Source organism: Channa argus, chromosome 23, assembly GCF_033026475.1.
Source record: "Channa argus isolate prfri chromosome 23, Channa argus male v1.0, whole genome shotgun sequence".
Classification (NCBI taxonomy): domain Eukaryota; kingdom Metazoa; phylum Chordata; class Actinopteri; order Anabantiformes; family Channidae; genus Channa; species Channa argus.
In genome coordinates this window covers 4,269,902-4,286,993 of record NC_090219.1, presented here as the reverse complement: position 1 = coordinate 4,286,993, position 17,092 = coordinate 4,269,902, and the positions used below count along the sequence as shown (strand labels likewise).

Sequence of the window (17,092 nt, the reverse complement as noted above, 5' to 3'; positions counted from 1 at the left end):
ACCTATTTCAAACTGTGTTATGAATAGATATCAACAGTTTTGTGCAGATTTGCGTGGATTGCTATAAGCATGCATTCAGTAAACTCAACACATAGAGTATACAGGCCTACTCTATTTCTGACCTAAACTGGCGAAATCTCCAATCGTCAGTAGCCCACAGATGGATGTGAATGAGGATTTATAGTGATCTAGGATTGCACTGTACGACTGCAATACACCTGGTTCAATAAACTTTGTCTCTTTGTACCATTTCCATTCTCTACTGTGAAACTTTCTAATGAAGTAGATAGCAACATCTATAATGTTAAACAAGTGAAATGTGCAGCTTCTTCATGCTGTTATTTTGGCCAACTACTGCATAAAGTTGTGAAATTCAAACTGTTTGATTTATGATACAGATTTGTTGACACATATTTCATCCTATCAAAAAGAAAATAGGCAACTTTATATTCTGTACTTAAAAGGCAGTTCATGTACTTTTATGCAGAAAAGAGGATAGTGTTATAGGATAGTGTAATAGTGTTAGGTTTAGTATCAACTAGGGCCTTATAATGAATGGTCCAACTGTGGACAATGTCAAATAATATCTTTTCGCTAATTTTCCTCCACTACAAATAAAGCAAAGATGGCAAAGGAGTGTACAATATGTGTGCAAATTCTGATAACCAACTTATTATGCAATTGCTATTTGCAGATTTATTTGCAATCCTCATCGATCCCTCAGCCATTCAGATGTCCTGTGGATTCCTAAAGTACTCGTCTGCACTTGTGTTTTCTACCACCAGATGTCACACCATCCCTTCTGTTGGTGTTGTAGCGGCAATCCTATTCCTCAAGTTCCCCTGTCCTGCTTATTTTCCAACAATCTCTACACAAGTAAGAACCGATCCACTGGTGGTCACCAGAATCAGGTGTGTTGCATTATTTAGAAGTTAGACGATACCAATGTGCTTTATCTTCGCCCAACCCATTATCATCTAAGATAGAATCTTCCAGCTTCTGATTGACTGAACACATCTTATCCAGATAATATGCAGTGGGTAGTGCAGTGATAGTTGGAAAACAAGCAGGGACCCCTGAGGACTAGCATTGGCAATACCTGTGGTGCTCAATCATCTGCAGATTACTTGTATCAGGTGTGTCTAAGATAGTACCATCCAGCTTTTAATTGAGTGAAAACACCTGATGCAGGTAATCAGCAGTGGGTATTTGGGGCCTTTGAGGACCAGGATTAAGAACCACTGTCTTAAAGGTATTAGACACATGTATTTCATTTGTTAGGAATGTGACACATTCTGAAGTGTATTCTTACAATACAGCTGTTCAAAGAGAAAAAAGTCTTACTGTAATACACCACACTTCCTCAAATTACTTCAATGCCAGTCATCTTGACATCTGTTAAAAGGCTTCTAAAATAATTAATAATTAAAGTTCAATTTTCCATATTTGCCAGTTAGTGTCTAAAGCTGCACTTACAATGCACTTTGGGTCCCTGAGAGTTAAAATAGTTTTTAAAATTGGCCTAGACAAACAGGTTAACCGCTGTTAGGTAGCAAAGGAAAGAAGGAGGAGGAGAAGTGAAGTAAGACCTGCTAATTGGGTGGGTGGAGGAGGTGCCGTGTGGCTTGGAAAACGCACAGGTAAGAACCGCTACATACAACGTGAAAACTTAAATGTTTGCATAGTAGAACGCAAACTCCTTGCAGCAGAAATGTGGCGCAATAATAGTTAAACGGATTCCATTAGTGTAATCTTCAGATACGGCAGCGTAGCCCTGTCGGTATCTAATTAGTGTTTCCAATCACGCCAAACTCTGGTCAATAACTTTGCAGTTACATATTTACGTATCATTGAAGATAAAACACAGATCAATGGGTATTATTGACCAAGAAATGTTAAAGTATTGCAGTTAAACTGACATTCGGTGAACATCGTTCAGTGTTTTTAATGAGGCAAACACATTTGAATACCCAACTCCTTGGTAGGCCTTGTGGGCCAACTCAAAGTCGCCATTTTACTGTTACAAAGAATTGCCCTCATTAATTGGTTTGCATACGTTATTTGTTATCTGAGGTAAATACAAATCATTCTTTGGGATGAGGCTTGTAGCTGCTGTTCATAACCATGATGAAACCTGAACTCCTCACTTATGGTGAAACCCAGGTCGTCGAGCTGGCACTTTGTCACTGCATAGATATATTTGGTTTTTCTGTTTCATTTGGAGACAAATAGTTGCAGCAGTGGGAAAGTTAAACTGAAAGTAAGTTTTGTGCACTTTCCTCGGAAGACACTGTTGAGTCCTTTATTTCTATGTGCTCTGGACATCCCCTGCATACGTCAGTTCTGTAAATTTGGCTTGGTGTCACATTGTATTGCGTGTGGAACTGGCCTTGGTTTTTATTTAGTTTTTATTTAGACCACATCATAAGATCTTGGTCTATATGACTAAAGGCAGCTGCTCTATTGTCAAAGCAATGAAAGAAGCCACTGTCAGGAGACTGGCAATTAAATAGGAAATTGGAAAAATTTTGTTAAAATTTTTTTTTCTTCCAGAAGGGTGTGTGTGTGATACACATACTCATCCTGTGCATGCTAAGACTAAAATACTGAACACTGATTGACATGTGGATTAGATTTTGACTTGTAGTAGGTGTACAGTACTCAAAGTAGCCACTAGCAATAGAAATAGGATTATCAAACACTTTGTTACAGGTAAATTCATGTTTTCAAAGCTGGTTAAATGTGTTGGCACAGATCACTGAAGGCATTAATCTACAGTGGAGATGTGAGTTATTTTGTTTTAATGGATTGTGTTATTGATTTCAAAGTAGTGTATTACCAACATCCTTTGTCTATTGAATGCTAAATGCTTTATTAAACTAATTCATTTAATAAAAAAGATTCAATTAGTGTCAGTCATGTTATTGACACCACGGAGGACACAATCGTGTGTCTATTACAGAGGCATGTGTTATGCAATTGTAGCAGTGCCTTCAGAGTGTGTGTGTGTGTGTGTGTCTTCCTTCCTCCCTCTCTTTCTGTAAACTGCTGACCAATTTAAATACAGTGCATCAGTCTGTTTCTGTTCTCATTATTCCTGCTGTTTTTTTTCACCCAAGTCTACTGCTCAGCCTGCTTGTGGTATACGGTTCTCTTTGGACACACAATCACTAATATAATTCAATTGTTGTTGATTCAGTACATTTTCAGCATCTCATCCTTTTTCTAGGAGCTCTGAAGTACATGTGAAGAAGACAGTCTTCTGAGTTTCGGGTGCCCAGGACAAGGATGGGAGAACAGCAGTCAGTGCCACAAGACCTGGAGGAAACGTTGGAGGTGCTGTCGACAGTCAGTGGTAGGGATACTGGAGCATTTTGTTATCCATTTTTCAAGAAAGTTGTCCTACACTTTATCATTGTCCTTCTAGTTTTATGTGTGAGTTATAGTCTCATATCATATCTAAGAAATGCAGATATTCTGAATAATTTCACTTTGACACCAAATTTAGGAATGAGCAAAATATATGCCAAGATTTGGCATAAATGTGGTGGGCAGATAATTTGATGGTGAATAGATTTTCTTTTCACGGTTGTAATTTTGTTTTTTTACTGTATGCTACATTTTTAGCCTTTATTAATCCTTAGCAACAGATATTTAAGGTAGTCAGGAGCCTAATGCAAAAGAAAGAAATTGTAGGTTTTTGAATTGGTTTGCCATCATAATCTGAGGTAATTGACTTGTGTTAAGCATAAACATATTTTGGGTTACTCAGTCAGTTCATTAAATTAATTTGGGAATTATTGTTGTTAATGTGATTCATTTGCAGCAGGGACTAGAGCAACAGGTGGTGCTGGTCTTGAGGGCAACAGTTCAGTTTGTTGTGTGTCTCTATGCCTGAAGGGAAATGCAATGCCACTCAATAAATTTTAATTTGTATAAGTTTCCATGAAAGCAAAGAGCTTGAGAATGGGATTTATAGTACCAGGAAAATGCAATAATAATTCCGTTTAATAATAGAGTGATTAGTTTTGCCATTTCAGAGAAGGAGAGGGAAAACATTTTGATTTGGTGGAATAAATTTAATAATGCAGATTACAGATAATTTAAAGAGCATGACCGCCTTTGCTTGCTGCCTTTAAAGTTTAATGTGGGAATGTTTGAGCAAATTGTGTTATGTATAGGACTATTGTAATTTTCCTCCACCCTATCACAAGTAATGCCAGTCCAAACCCTCAGTGGCACCAGTGGTTTTGAATTTGTCTTTGACTGCTTAGAGGCTTCTCTTAGCTGAGCTTTATACTTCTTAGAAGCCACTCTCACTTTGTAAAAATGCTCAAACACAATTTGTGCTTACGTTTATAAAATATGGGTTGATTGTTTATTAGATAATGTTAGTATGTGGTTATTAATATTCACTTTCTATCACTGGCTTGCACTAACATGATCTGACTTTTAAAAGTTTTTGTTACCGTGACAGCTGTGGTAATGAGTTTGTCTCATCGTGATTCTTCTTGAAGACCCCTGTTCAAATGCTGTGCACTCAAACCCCTGCACGTCAAAGAACATATAAAGGGGATAATGCTTTCACTTTAGCTTATTCCCAATTAGCAGGACCACAATCAGTCCCCATTTGACACACAGGACTGACCCAGACATATACATTTGCCTAGTTAGTCCAGTTATATTCTTGGGGTTTATGTCATACCCCACCCTCCACCCTTTCTTCCTGTGATAAGGACAGAGCAGACATGAATCGAGATAAACACTTCACAAGAAGAAATGCATTCAATTTAGGAGGAGGGAGAGGCAGGCCGCTTGAAAAGGTCCTGTGAACAACCTTGTTCTAATGTGACCATGTCTGTTTTGGAGCTAATTCAAGAGGGCCACGAGGTGTTGAGGCAACTGCTTCACAATCTGTTTATATCTGTTAGTGTGTTGACCCGACACACACACCTCAGCAGGAGCAAGCGGTTGATCTGGAGAACAGGTTAGTGTCAGTTTGAGTGTGTGCGCTGAATGTAAAGGCCCAGTTTGATATTTTGTGATAGTGTTGCATTAATGGATTGTTTCACTTTATTAAGTCAGTGCAACAGGATGACAGAACAGGATTTCCTTTCATCACTGGGAGATTCCCCCTGCTGTGTTTCCCACTTATTTTCTCCCTCATTTTTCCAAACATTTTTCTGCTGTTTAAGGTAGAAATGGCCCAGTTTTGGCTCAGTTGGTCTGCAGACAGTTGACAGCTGACTCAATCCCTGGCTCAACATGTCTGAACGTCTGACTGAAAATGATCATTTAAAACATTTTCATTTAAAAGTACATCTTTAATTTAAAAGTACATCTTTTAAGAAAAACCAAAAGAACTTAATGTAACATATAAGCTACTATAAATTTTTCTCCGAGGTCCATCATTTTTCTCCGAGGGCCACCACAAATATTGTTGTAAACTAGTAGAGGGTAATGTTTATAAATAATATAGCTTTATTATAGATTAGTATATCAGCATTGTGATAGGCTGGCAGCTTGTCCAGCGTGCAACTGGCCTCTCACATTGTCCGTATTTTGCTTAGTAATATTTTTCTAATTTATAAAATATTTGTGTATGGTATGCAGTATTTTTGAAGTTGTTTGCAGGCCAGTAGGGGCACTAGCTCTCACCTTTAGGTAGACTCAGCCCTGAAATACCCTGAACATGGCACTGTTGGTGTTTGAGCCTTGTTACTGGTTACATAAAATAACCCTTGTGAGTGGCTAATTGATAACTTACCTTATGTCTTCAGCAGCAGTAGGAATATGTTCAGTAGACATATAACACAAATTAATGGGCATTCAAACTCTTGAGTTAAAGAATTTAATTAGAAAACCAAGAATGCTGTTAACACTTGTTAGTGCTTAACATGTCTTCCAACCTCCACGGTGTTTGTAAACCAGCCAAAAGGAAGAAAACCCAAAAATACACTAAAACTAATACACAATGTGAGTGTCCTCTTAATGCATGAACATCTGTTACAAGAAACTGAAACATGTTAGGTTACAGTAGATTGTTCAAGAAGCATTGTTTATTTTGAATTCATGCTTACTTATCCAACATATTTGTGTAGTTGCTCACAAGACAGAAACCCTGACAGTTCATTGGACTCTTCTTGGTTGGTGGATTGGAGGTTGAAAGACATCTGACATTGAAATACAGCTAATTCTTTTGACAGAAAGTGAGCTAACCTGCCTTAGATTTCATAGTTGCTGGCTGGACTATAACCAGTTCAACTTACAGTATGCAACTTTTATGTGCTTATGTTTTTTTCCTTGCAAGATTATTTTGTGCATATTAGTATGAAATAAGATTTTAGTAGGGTTAAACATATTTATAACCTGAATTTGAAGACTTAAAAAACAAAAAAAACAAACTGACAGCCCACTGCCTTTGGTATACCAGCATATCGTTTGTCACTCTATCAGTAAGTCAGGTGTTAGTACACAGATTTGCACAGTAAGAGGGAGGAGCAGAGGAAAGAGGTGATGTAATCTCTCAAGAAATTTTAACAGGTGTGTGTGCAAAAGAGAGACAGGCGGGGAGGGTTGGGAAATACAAATGTGGAAAGCAGGATGAGGCAGGTGATACACTTGTCTTTGTCTGTGGAGATGAAGATGGTAAGGGACGAAGAGGTGAGCGGACAGGTGGACAGGATGATGAAAAGCACAGGAAAAGAGGAATATTGGGAAGAGAGGTTTGTTTGCATCTCACTGAAGGAGATGAAGAGCTACTACAGATACAGCGAGTGCTGTCAACAGCTACTGTGTGAGTTTTCAATGGTGTTTGCGTGTGTGTCTGTTTTAAATGTGATGTGTAAGGTGTGTCATGTTGAGTCAGTGTTGTGAAATTCATGACAATAAGTTTAGGTGAGGTTTGTTTGGACTTTACATTATGCTTGGTTTACTCTTAGTTGACACATGCTTATCACATGCATTTTGGATGCTTGCATGATAATCACATGCTCCTAGCTTCTGTTGCATCAAATATTTTCGAAGAGGTTTTTCCAGTCCTGAAATTCTCATCAAGTGTTAGTGGTTATTAGGTTTTTTCCAGCTGAATGTCAGTATCCCATGAAGGGAGGGTCTTCATTGCATTTGAGCAGTCAAATACAAATTTCATCGAAGTAATCCAAGTAAAAGCTGTTTTTCCCAACTGTTTGAATTATTTCTGTACCTTTTTTAAACTAAGGTGCTGCTTGTCACAAATATTGTAATTAACTTTGTCCTCAGTTGTGCTTGTCAAGTGTAAATCTGTATCCATCTTTATACTGTGGAGGATTTTTATTTGTTCACCTGAAGAATATTTTTAACAAAACTGCACTGAGTGACATTTCTCACAGGAGAGCAAAGTGCATTTAAGAACAGAGTAATGCAGTTTATTAATACATCCTTATTTACTCAAGGTGGTTCAGTAGAAGGTGGCATAATTATCTGACACTGTGTGCTTGTGTGACAGTGAAAGGAGGAGAGGTGTGCATGTGTCTGTGTTAGCACAAAACTGCTGGGTGTTTGTAGAATGTTGATCACACAGGGTCTTGGGTGTCTGTGTATGTGACAAATGTGCAGAGTATACTTGATGATTTATTTTAGATCTTCACGCCTGTCGGTGAAGTAAATTCAGTTCATTCCAGTCCATTTCCTGTGGGCTTTGGTCTGTATTTAGACACAGTATGTGTATTTTTAGGAAGCTATTCCACAAATGCTGTCACAGAGATGGGGGCTGTGTTTTTGCTCTTTGTTGTTGCTGTATAAACTCATATTTCCATTGTCTTATTTGTTTTAATGTGTAAAATTGAACAATGCAAAATAAGTTAGCTGTAAAGTATAGTAATTGAGTAAAATTGAAAGTCCTTATGCTTGCAGGAATTGTAAACTTTCCTTATGATGGTCAGCAGACTTTTTTTGTAACTTCCCCAGATGTTTTCCTGACTGATGATCCATCGTGACTGATGATATTCTTCCCTCTCTTTGGCAAAACATCCTCTTTCATGGGTAACCTCATGATTTCCTATTATTAAACTTCATTTCCCATGATATCTGTTGCTCTCCTTCTGCCACACTTAGTTTATTTGACTTGTTTGGCACTTGGTGACCTATTGAGGAAAAGTCTCTGGATCTGTTGCAAGTGACCCTGTGCATTCAAAACTTTTCCTTTTTAAGAAATTTTAAGTGGAACATTTCAGAAATTTCTAGTAGATTGTTACTCCTGTGCACCGGGTTTCCCCCGGTGCACAGGAGTAACAAGTTACAAGTAACAAGTTATTTGACTCTATTGAGGAATTCTAATTGCTTGGGAGTTCAGTTTGAAAATAGCAAGATTGGTCCTCCAATTTGACCAATTTGGTCCTCCAAGATCATTCAATTTGACTCAATGCTTTCATAGATGTTTTAGTCAAATGAAAGCAAAACGATTTAAAATGGTAGCAGACTGACTTAAACAGTAGCTAATAAAATACACAAAAAGTTCAATTTTTTTTTATTTTTAAAGCAAACCCTCATTATTAGGTGTATGTGTAAATGCACCAGATTAGCCACGCAGCTAATTTCCATTTCAAGTCCTTATGCAAGATGTTATAGGCCCAGTTAAACAATAGGTTATGAAATACAAACAAAAGATAAGATGCAAAAATGAACAGCCAAAGCACCGAAATCAACATGCACAGGAGAGCCTATATTGATGTGGAATGACAGAAAGTAGCAAAATAGAAATGCAAAAATCCAACACCCACTGTTCTGTCCATGCAGCCTTGCAGAACAGGATAATGCAACAGAACACAAATGAGCAACAATGACATTAATCACAAACACACATTCTCCATGTAGAGCAAATAGTCACAGCGAATGTTAAATGTTAACGGCTAGTTTCAACCTTCTGTATGGATTGTTGAAACAGCAGCCACATCCCGAGTCAGTCCTTCAGCAACACTTTAAATAATCTACTTTTTACATTTCTCCACATTTAGCCAAGATTTTATGGTCTTTGGCCTCTTGGGCTATATTAGCACATTCTAGGAGGTTGATCATTTTATAATGCAGAATTGTTTTTTACACTAATGCATTTCATTTGAACCCACAGAACCTCTTAGTTGAGATCTCTGATATAGGGTTGTGAGCCAGATTTGAGCCTGCATTGTAATCTGTACAACCTTTTCCAGCTTCTTTTTCCAGCAGTTCTGTCATGTCATTGGAGCATCCCGGCAGTATTGAATTTGTTTTAATGGGTTACTCTAGACTACAGAGTTGTGGCACTTGTCATAGGAAACCCAGATAAGGGTTGTACCTAGCTACACAAGGAAGCTTGTGGCGGTTTTGTTATGTGTAAAACATGCCATGTTTGATTGGTACATTTATATATTTAAATGTAGTCAGTATAATCATTTTGAAATAATAGTTTATTTGTGGGTGAACACACACAAGGAATATAAAGTATAGTACTGTAAAAGTTTACTCAAAGCTTTGGCTAACATAATGGTCTGAGTAGTAAACTTTACTGTATTTATTTTATAGTAGTAAAGAATAAATAAGTGTCTTCTGTGTCTTCTTGCTGCTGGCAGTCACTTCTCAATTGTTGTTTTCCTGTTTATGCTACAGGCGGCTGATTGTGTTTGATCCTGGAGCGGATATAGCTGTAGTCTGAACCACATCCCACATACAGTCATAAAGAGGTCTCCTGTATATCCAGAATATATACACACAGTCTGCTCTGCATCCCCTGTAAACACAAAGACGCACATTCACAGTCCATTAAAGGCTTTTACCTCCAAGTTGATTTTAAAGACATTGCATGTGTCATTTTAGCTTGTGTTTTTGACTTGTTCCAATAGCTGAAATATTTCCTTAAATGTTTTGATGTAAATGTTCAGGGTGGAACTGTAAATCTGCCCTCGGGGGTGGTCTGCAGTGCATTTGATGGCTAAATCACTAGCAGTGGGAAATGAACCCTTATAAATGCTCTGCCTTTTCCTGTCCCAGAGCCAACGTGCTCTATCATCTAAATCTATCTATAGATATAGATGTATGTATGTATGTGTAGATATAGATCGATAGAAATATATATTTTTAGTTTTATTTTATTTTTTTAAATCTCAGGCTAGACTGACAGATTCCTCTTAAATTCAGACTTCATCTAATTGTTAAGCTCTCTGTAGTTGTTCTACTTGTGCCTAATCTCAATCTTTCATCCAAAACGTATTTGAAAAAAACATTTAGCTCTGTTTTCACTCAGAATCTGCTAAGATTAAACCTCATTGGGTGGTAAGCTGAGCAATGGATTGATCTTCTTTGTGAGAGATTGTAGGTAGGAGTTGGAGCAATGAAAAAAATCTGGGTCAGCACAGTAGAACCATTAATCAGATGACACTGTTGTGTAGTTTATGTGGACACTATAAAGATGGCTGAATGAGAATTTAAGAGAGCACATTGACAAAGATTGAGTGAGGAGGATTCGTGATTCTGTTGGTGGGTGGGTGGTTGTGCCCATACATATGAGAAGGGATTATCCCTTTTGTCTTGGGCAGCAGTTTTGCTGAAGAGGTCTGCAGATAAATCTGATTGTCTTTGATTTAATATCAGCCCGTCTTCATACAAAAATAAAATTTGGGCAGATGGCATGAACAAAATGCAGATTTACTTTTAAGGAAAGTGGCTGCTTTTTATTTGTTTTTGTTTTTCCATTCTCATTTGTTTTTTATAGTAAATATAAGAATGAACAATTTTACAGTTATTCTTTCTTCAAGCATGTTCTAGTTTTTCAAACCACATTCTAGCATTATTAGATCTACTTACATGCATCTGTTCAAGCTTATAGTGAATATGAGATAAAATGTCCTAATATGTAAAGCAAGGAGTAAAATTATGCAAAAGATAAAATGGTGTGTGCACCCCTGTCAAAACAAGGGATATAAAGAGCTACTGTATTTTTTTCTTGCTGTGAAAAACGGCCGAAGCAGTTTGAAAATGTCTGGTTTCCTCAGTGGGGCAGCATTTCATGAATTGATCTCCTGAGGGTCTTTTCACATTTTCACCAGTCCAACTTTTCCCTACCTCTGTGTGTAGCACACTGGATCCCCCTGCTGTCTTTATTGGTATCCTGTTTGTGTGTATGTGCCTACTGTTATATGGTGTGTACTGTGAGAGTGTGGGAAAAATAGAAGTAAACAACTGTTTCCTTTGTCTGCAAGTCAGTTTGTCAATATGTCCACTATTATGAAATGTATTGAGATTAATAAAATGTAGGAGAAATGCATTAGACGAATATTACATTTTAAGTTGTCGCAATTAATAATAACTCAGCCTTGAGCAGTCCTGTATGAAAGAACAAATTAGTCTGTGAAAAGGGAACGTTAATCAATGCTAAGTGTTTTATTTTTTCTTTCTTTCTGATTCGTGTGTTTGTATTTGGTTTTTTTATAGGCTCCCATATTCAAGTGTCATTTTTCTTTGTGTGTGAACACAGTTGGAAATGTGAAAAAAGGGGTGGAACCTCTGAAACTCCGCCTTACTGGCTGGCACAAATGGGGAGCCGTGAAGTGTGTGTGTGTGTGTGTGTGTGTGTGCGCTTAGGCTGCGCTGTGCTGTGACAGCTCAGTAAGCAGCAAAAGGTCTTGGCTGTGGCAGAATGGACTGTCTCAAATTCCACCGTGATGTTCTCTGACAGAATATGTGGCTTTTTGTGAACATGTAACTGTGTTTGTGTGTGCATGTGTCAGGGGGTAAAGGGGGCATTCATGTATTTGCAGCTCAATGGCTCTAAACCGAGTGTCTCAACTCTGCCACGAGATCACCAGGCTGTGGCTGCAACTGAAGATAATGACAGGTACTGTGTGTGTGTGTGCACTCTATAGAGATGACTGACTGACTTAAAAATACAGCAGTTATTGTACCCTTTGAATGTGTGTGAAAACACAGTAGTCCAGGTGTTACAGTATATGAGACAGGGAAACTGTTATTTGCAATACAGGTAGACCAGGTGTGTTGTGTGTAGTGGTAGTCTACTTTTTGTTCTGCTCACTGCCTGTAGATTCTATAATCTTCATATTAATATGGTGTTGCATTAAATATATCTTTCCTGCTCTCTCAAGATGTATAGATTATATACATACATCAATTACACCTTGCATTATATTATACAGCTGGTATTGGAATGTTGTTTATTTGCTAACACCGCTATTGTAACTCTAAGAAGATTATATTAGGAATACAATATTCTTGCACGATATTGCAAACTTTTGTGCATACACCTCCAAATGATGATCACTGGTTTGTAAAGTACAGAACTCTACCTAAAATGCAGAACAGCGTGCTCCAACTTGCAGTGCGATGTTAACATAAATCATCCTCTGCTGACCATAAATAGCCATACAAAATAAATTCAGTGTTGCAGGATCAGGGTGAAACACACACACACACACACACACACACACACAGAAGTCACAATGCGACAAATCTGTTAAAACTACACTCTGTAAATGACTGTAAAGCATTTTATTCATGTCCTAAATGAATGAACATGACCTGACTTTATTGCCTATATTGATTTTGGCTCATTGCACAAAGATGCTTTTCCTGCCAGAGGCATAACTATCCATCAGATGGTTACATAATCCAACCTAAAGTGGACAGTGTTTCATCCTGAGGCTGTATGTGTTGAAGTCAGATGTGTGTAAATTCCTCCATACAGTGCACAGCAGTGCACTCTGACAGCATGTAAATCACATCGGTCCCTTTTAAAGAGTTGGCGTGTTTCCTCTTGTCAGTTGGAAGCAGCATTTGGGACAAAACCTTTTTTTGAGTTTGAATGTCATAATCTCCTCCCCCTTATTTCCATTCTAAATTCAGTGTTTGTGTGTGTGTTTATCAGCTAATACCATCTCTTATCCTGATTCTTTGTTGGCTCTGGTGTGTAGTAATGGGGAACCTGTGAACCACAGTTTTAGTAATAATCCATAGAGATTTTGTGATGCTTTTCTTGTGTGTGTTCAGTGCACAGTTTTGTGTGTTTATTTTTTTTATTTTATTTTTTTTTATTTTTTGTTGCTGTGCAAAGAGTGAACATGTTTGCTCTACTGGCAAATGAACTGCATTTGATATAAGCCCATATAACCTGCTCGCACACTCACAAACACACCCTGTGACAGTAAGATATGAGTCTTTCTGAACCCTGTTTTTTGCAAAATCAAGATAATCTGGGAGATGTGTATGTGTCAGTGTGTGTATACACCTGTTTACATTGCATTTGGCTTTTCACTGTACTTGTCAATTTCATTTATTCTGAAGAGGCCCAATTACAGGAAGTGGCTGGTGGTTTAAAGAAGATCTGATGTGTATTGGTGTAACAAGAGAACATAATCAATAACCCAGTACACAGTTAATTTAGATTAAGTAGATGGGATTAATATTTAATGATCCCTGAGTGTAGATAGGATCATGGCAATAACAAAATGTAGCAAGTCAAACATTGATTTTTAACATAACATATTTATTACAGTAATATGCAGCAACATTATTTAGATTTATCCCTGTGTTGTATGATTTTTAGATGACATCCATTGTTCCTAGAACAATTGCTCAACATCTGACTTTTTTGCATCCATCTAAGCAGATAGCTGATTGTCATTATAGAGTTAGTGATTTGGTGAGGTGCTTTAATGCCAGTTCTTAAGAGAGACCTTATTAAAAGCCATAGAAAAACACATTTAGCAGAGACTGAGACTGGAGCCTACACTTCCCATAATGCAGCTAAGCAGCTTTTTCAATCAACCTATTCCTGTCTGGGAAATGCCCATGTCTTTTATACGTTATACCTCCAGTAAAATAACCAATTAAATTACTGATCTGTTCCTTTTACCATTGTTCAAAGCAAAGTGTTTTGTAAAAAAGAAGCAACACTAGTTTGCAGCTTAGCAAGCTAAAATAGACCTCTCAAAAGCTACGCTGTGGTGTGCACCAGATCTGACGCTGCTTCTCATCGTGCCCTTCGTGCAAGTTTTGAAAAGCGGGATCACTTTCAGTTGAGCATTGCTGACCTTTTGATTAAGGCCTACTCAACTTCACCACGGCCACAGCTTTTATGAAAAGCTTAGGATCATATATCTGTGTTCACAGTATTGAAATCTTCTGTGTAGTACTATAGAGTCCAGTGTTACCTTCCCTCTGAATGTTAGAATTTTAGTGTTTAGTCAGTAACCACATGTATGTTCTATTAACATTCAATGCATATTTACTCTACGGAGAGTCTAAAGAGATGGAAATTTTGTTATTAGTGAGATGATACAAGTACAGTCTTCCAAATACAAACCCCTGGAACATCCTAATGTGGCTCCAGTACAATGTCTGTGACCTTTTAAAAGTTTTAAAGTGATGTCTCGCTTCCATTACATGAGGTCATTGTGTAAATTAGTCCTGTCAGGTTTTTCCTACAGCTGCAAGTTTCTTTTAGGGCAAGTAAAAACACAGTCCTGCTGGATTCTTTACTTGATGGCTGCTTCCTTCTCGTTCTCTCTGTATATGTCATCAGCTGTGGTCTCTGCCCTCATTTTCATGTTCTTTTCAAGTTGTTCTCCGTTCTGTAGAGTGTAATGACTGGTAACTATGGTCAGCAAAAGGAAGGCAGCAGTTATACCCACTGGTTTTACTCTCAGTTGAGCTTTTACAGTCTGTTTTTATCATTTAATGATTGAGAGAAAGGGAGCAGAACCTGGATTTAAACCCACAAGACATGCTTTGTAGTTCTGTGAGTTGTACCACAGATTTCCAAACAACTCCCAGAGAGTTTAGGGGGTATTTTATTGATGCATTCCTAAGTAGAGAGCAGGTCTGTTGCATGCATTTGCCTCAGCTGCAGGAAGGCTCAGTGGCACAAAGGCATTTTGGCTGGTATCAGATTTGGTGACCTCCTAGGTGTGCTAATGTCGCACACCGCGAGGCTGCTTAGCTCCAAGACTTACAGAAATTTCTGATTTGACATTTTTATTCAGGAGATAATGCTCAAAACTGCTATTTATAACAACAAAAGCTATGTTCAGGCTATAAATTAACTACATGGTAAAAAATGCGCAATTGGGGTATTTTACTCATAATCACACACCTCCTCATAACCACAGCCTTTAATGGATCTCACTGTAAGACTCATTACTGCAATGCCCACTATAGCAACAAAATTAAGACAATTATGAGAGTCCAGTATTTGTCTCATCTAACCTATTGCTTTTAACTATGGGTTATTTTGAGGAAATGTAAATTTTAGGCATTAACAGAGATATAATCATTATATGCAATTTCTTAATATATATGTCTAGGAAGCAAAATGCTTTATCACCCCAAATAGTAAAATGCAGAAAATGGATAGGTTTTGCCAGTTTTTTTTTTGTAAAGTTTACTTGAATGTAGCTCATGTTTGTGTTGTGACGGCAGTGCAGACTGCAGAAAGAGACAGTAGTTGCCTCTGTTGTATGGCTAGAGATGATGATGCCACCATCTATTCAGTAGACCAGGGCTCAGTGACAGTGCCAGAGCAAAGCCTGAAGCCATTGTTCTTAATTTCTGTTAGTGTAGAAAACAATTGTAAAATAATAGAACAATCAGCTGATGCTTTTAAAGATAATAAATGTGTATAAAGACTATAATAATATAAAGTAAATCAGTTTATCATAATGCAAATGTGATGCAATTTAATGTGAATTCAGTTTTTCTGAATGTCTAATTTCTTAATCACTGTCGTGTCTACAACTGAAATGAGCAGATAGAAGTGCACAAAGAAAATCTATGATTATGATGGGTACCTTGTCCCACCTCAAAATGAAAAGTGTACTGTAAATAAAAGTACCACCGTGTTTTGCAGTTTCTCCAATAAACCCGGGCTGTCAACTGACTGAACACAGCTGCAACTTTACAACCCAAATAGTCTGTTTTGAACTCACATGACCATAATATAATAGTTTTGTCCCGTTTAACACCAAATTATTAGTTTTGGGTGGGGCTGGGGAACGAACACATGCACATGCACACGTGCGCGCCCGCACACGCACACACATCATGCCAAACAACAACTGGGTCACAGGGCCAACAGTAGCCTAGAATGTCTGCATTTGTGTGTGTGAAGCAAAGATTTGTCAGCTGCTCTACAGCTGTGCCTGTGTGTGTGCACTTGTGTGAGGGAATCTCACACAAGCTCTATTATCTGGCATTAGAGTCGGGGTTTACCAAAGTCCCATCTGTCACTGCACTGGGGCATACAGTATCTGTCACACACACACGGATACAACTGTCCATCTCTCTGCTGGCATTTGACAACAACACGGGCAACTTTGAACCCTCCACCACGCCCTCACCAGACACACACGTTTTCACCATAGTGCCTTCAAGTCTACATTCCAATGTCTTTACCATATGGGGCATACCAGAGCAACAGTGTCCTATGTGCTGGACATATGTCTCATTGACCTAATGCTTTTAATGTCTTGGGACATATAACCAATAAATTATTATACATGCTACATGTTTGTCATGCTGTAAGACAGATCTGTTATAGAAATTTCTCTGTCCTCTAAGGGCCCAGTGGATGTCACCTGAAACCAACCTTGACATATTGTCATAACTATTACTTCACGTTTGAGTGGAGCTTATTAAAATGTAGGTAATTCACATCACAGCCTCGTTCACACGTTGATTTTTTGGGGGGAGGGGATTCCAGGAAACTTCGCTAGGAATATTAGGGTACATCTTAAATAAGCAATACAGTATCACAGAATCACGCTATGTGATATACTGTATTGCTTGTCTTCGCTTGTATGCTAGTAAATCCAGACAAAAACCAAGTGATATTGTATCTTGAGTTAAAATGTTTTTAGTAATACTTTGTCCCTGCTACCTTTGCAATAGACTAAAGAAAGAATAGGCCTAAAGCTTTTAGATTTCATTTCCTATAGATCAGGGGTCCAGAAACTTTTTGGCTGAGAGAGCCATGAAAGCCACATATTTTAAAATGCATTTTCATGAGAGTCATACAGTATTTTTTATCAAGTATAATAATTCTGAATTTATTCTTTTTAATAGCGTTGTTATA

At 37.9% G+C, this 17,092-nt stretch overlaps 1 protein-coding gene across 11 annotated transcripts in view; it reads left to right on the top strand.

Moving 5' to 3' along the window:
* Positions 1-3,043: 3,043 nt before the first annotated feature.
* Positions 3,044-17,092, top strand: part of mcf2la (mcf.2 cell line derived transforming sequence-like a) — a 39,727-nt gene continuing 25,678 nt past the window's right edge. For 7 of the 11 annotated variants that reach the window (XR_010912226.1, XR_010912227.1, XR_010912228.1 and 4 more), the window contains exon 1: positions 6,589-6,796. Coding sequence is in view for 8 of the 11 variants with exons in the window: in XM_067493475.1 (XP_067349576.1) it covers positions 6,604-6,796 (193 nt within the window). In the remaining 3 variants the exon portion in view is untranslated. Of the gene's footprint in view, positions 3,142-3,163; positions 3,356-6,588; positions 6,797-11,615; positions 11,846-17,092 lie in introns of those variants that run through there. The other 4 variants (XM_067493472.1, XM_067493473.1, XM_067493470.1 and 1 more) reach the window with 4 other exon arrangements.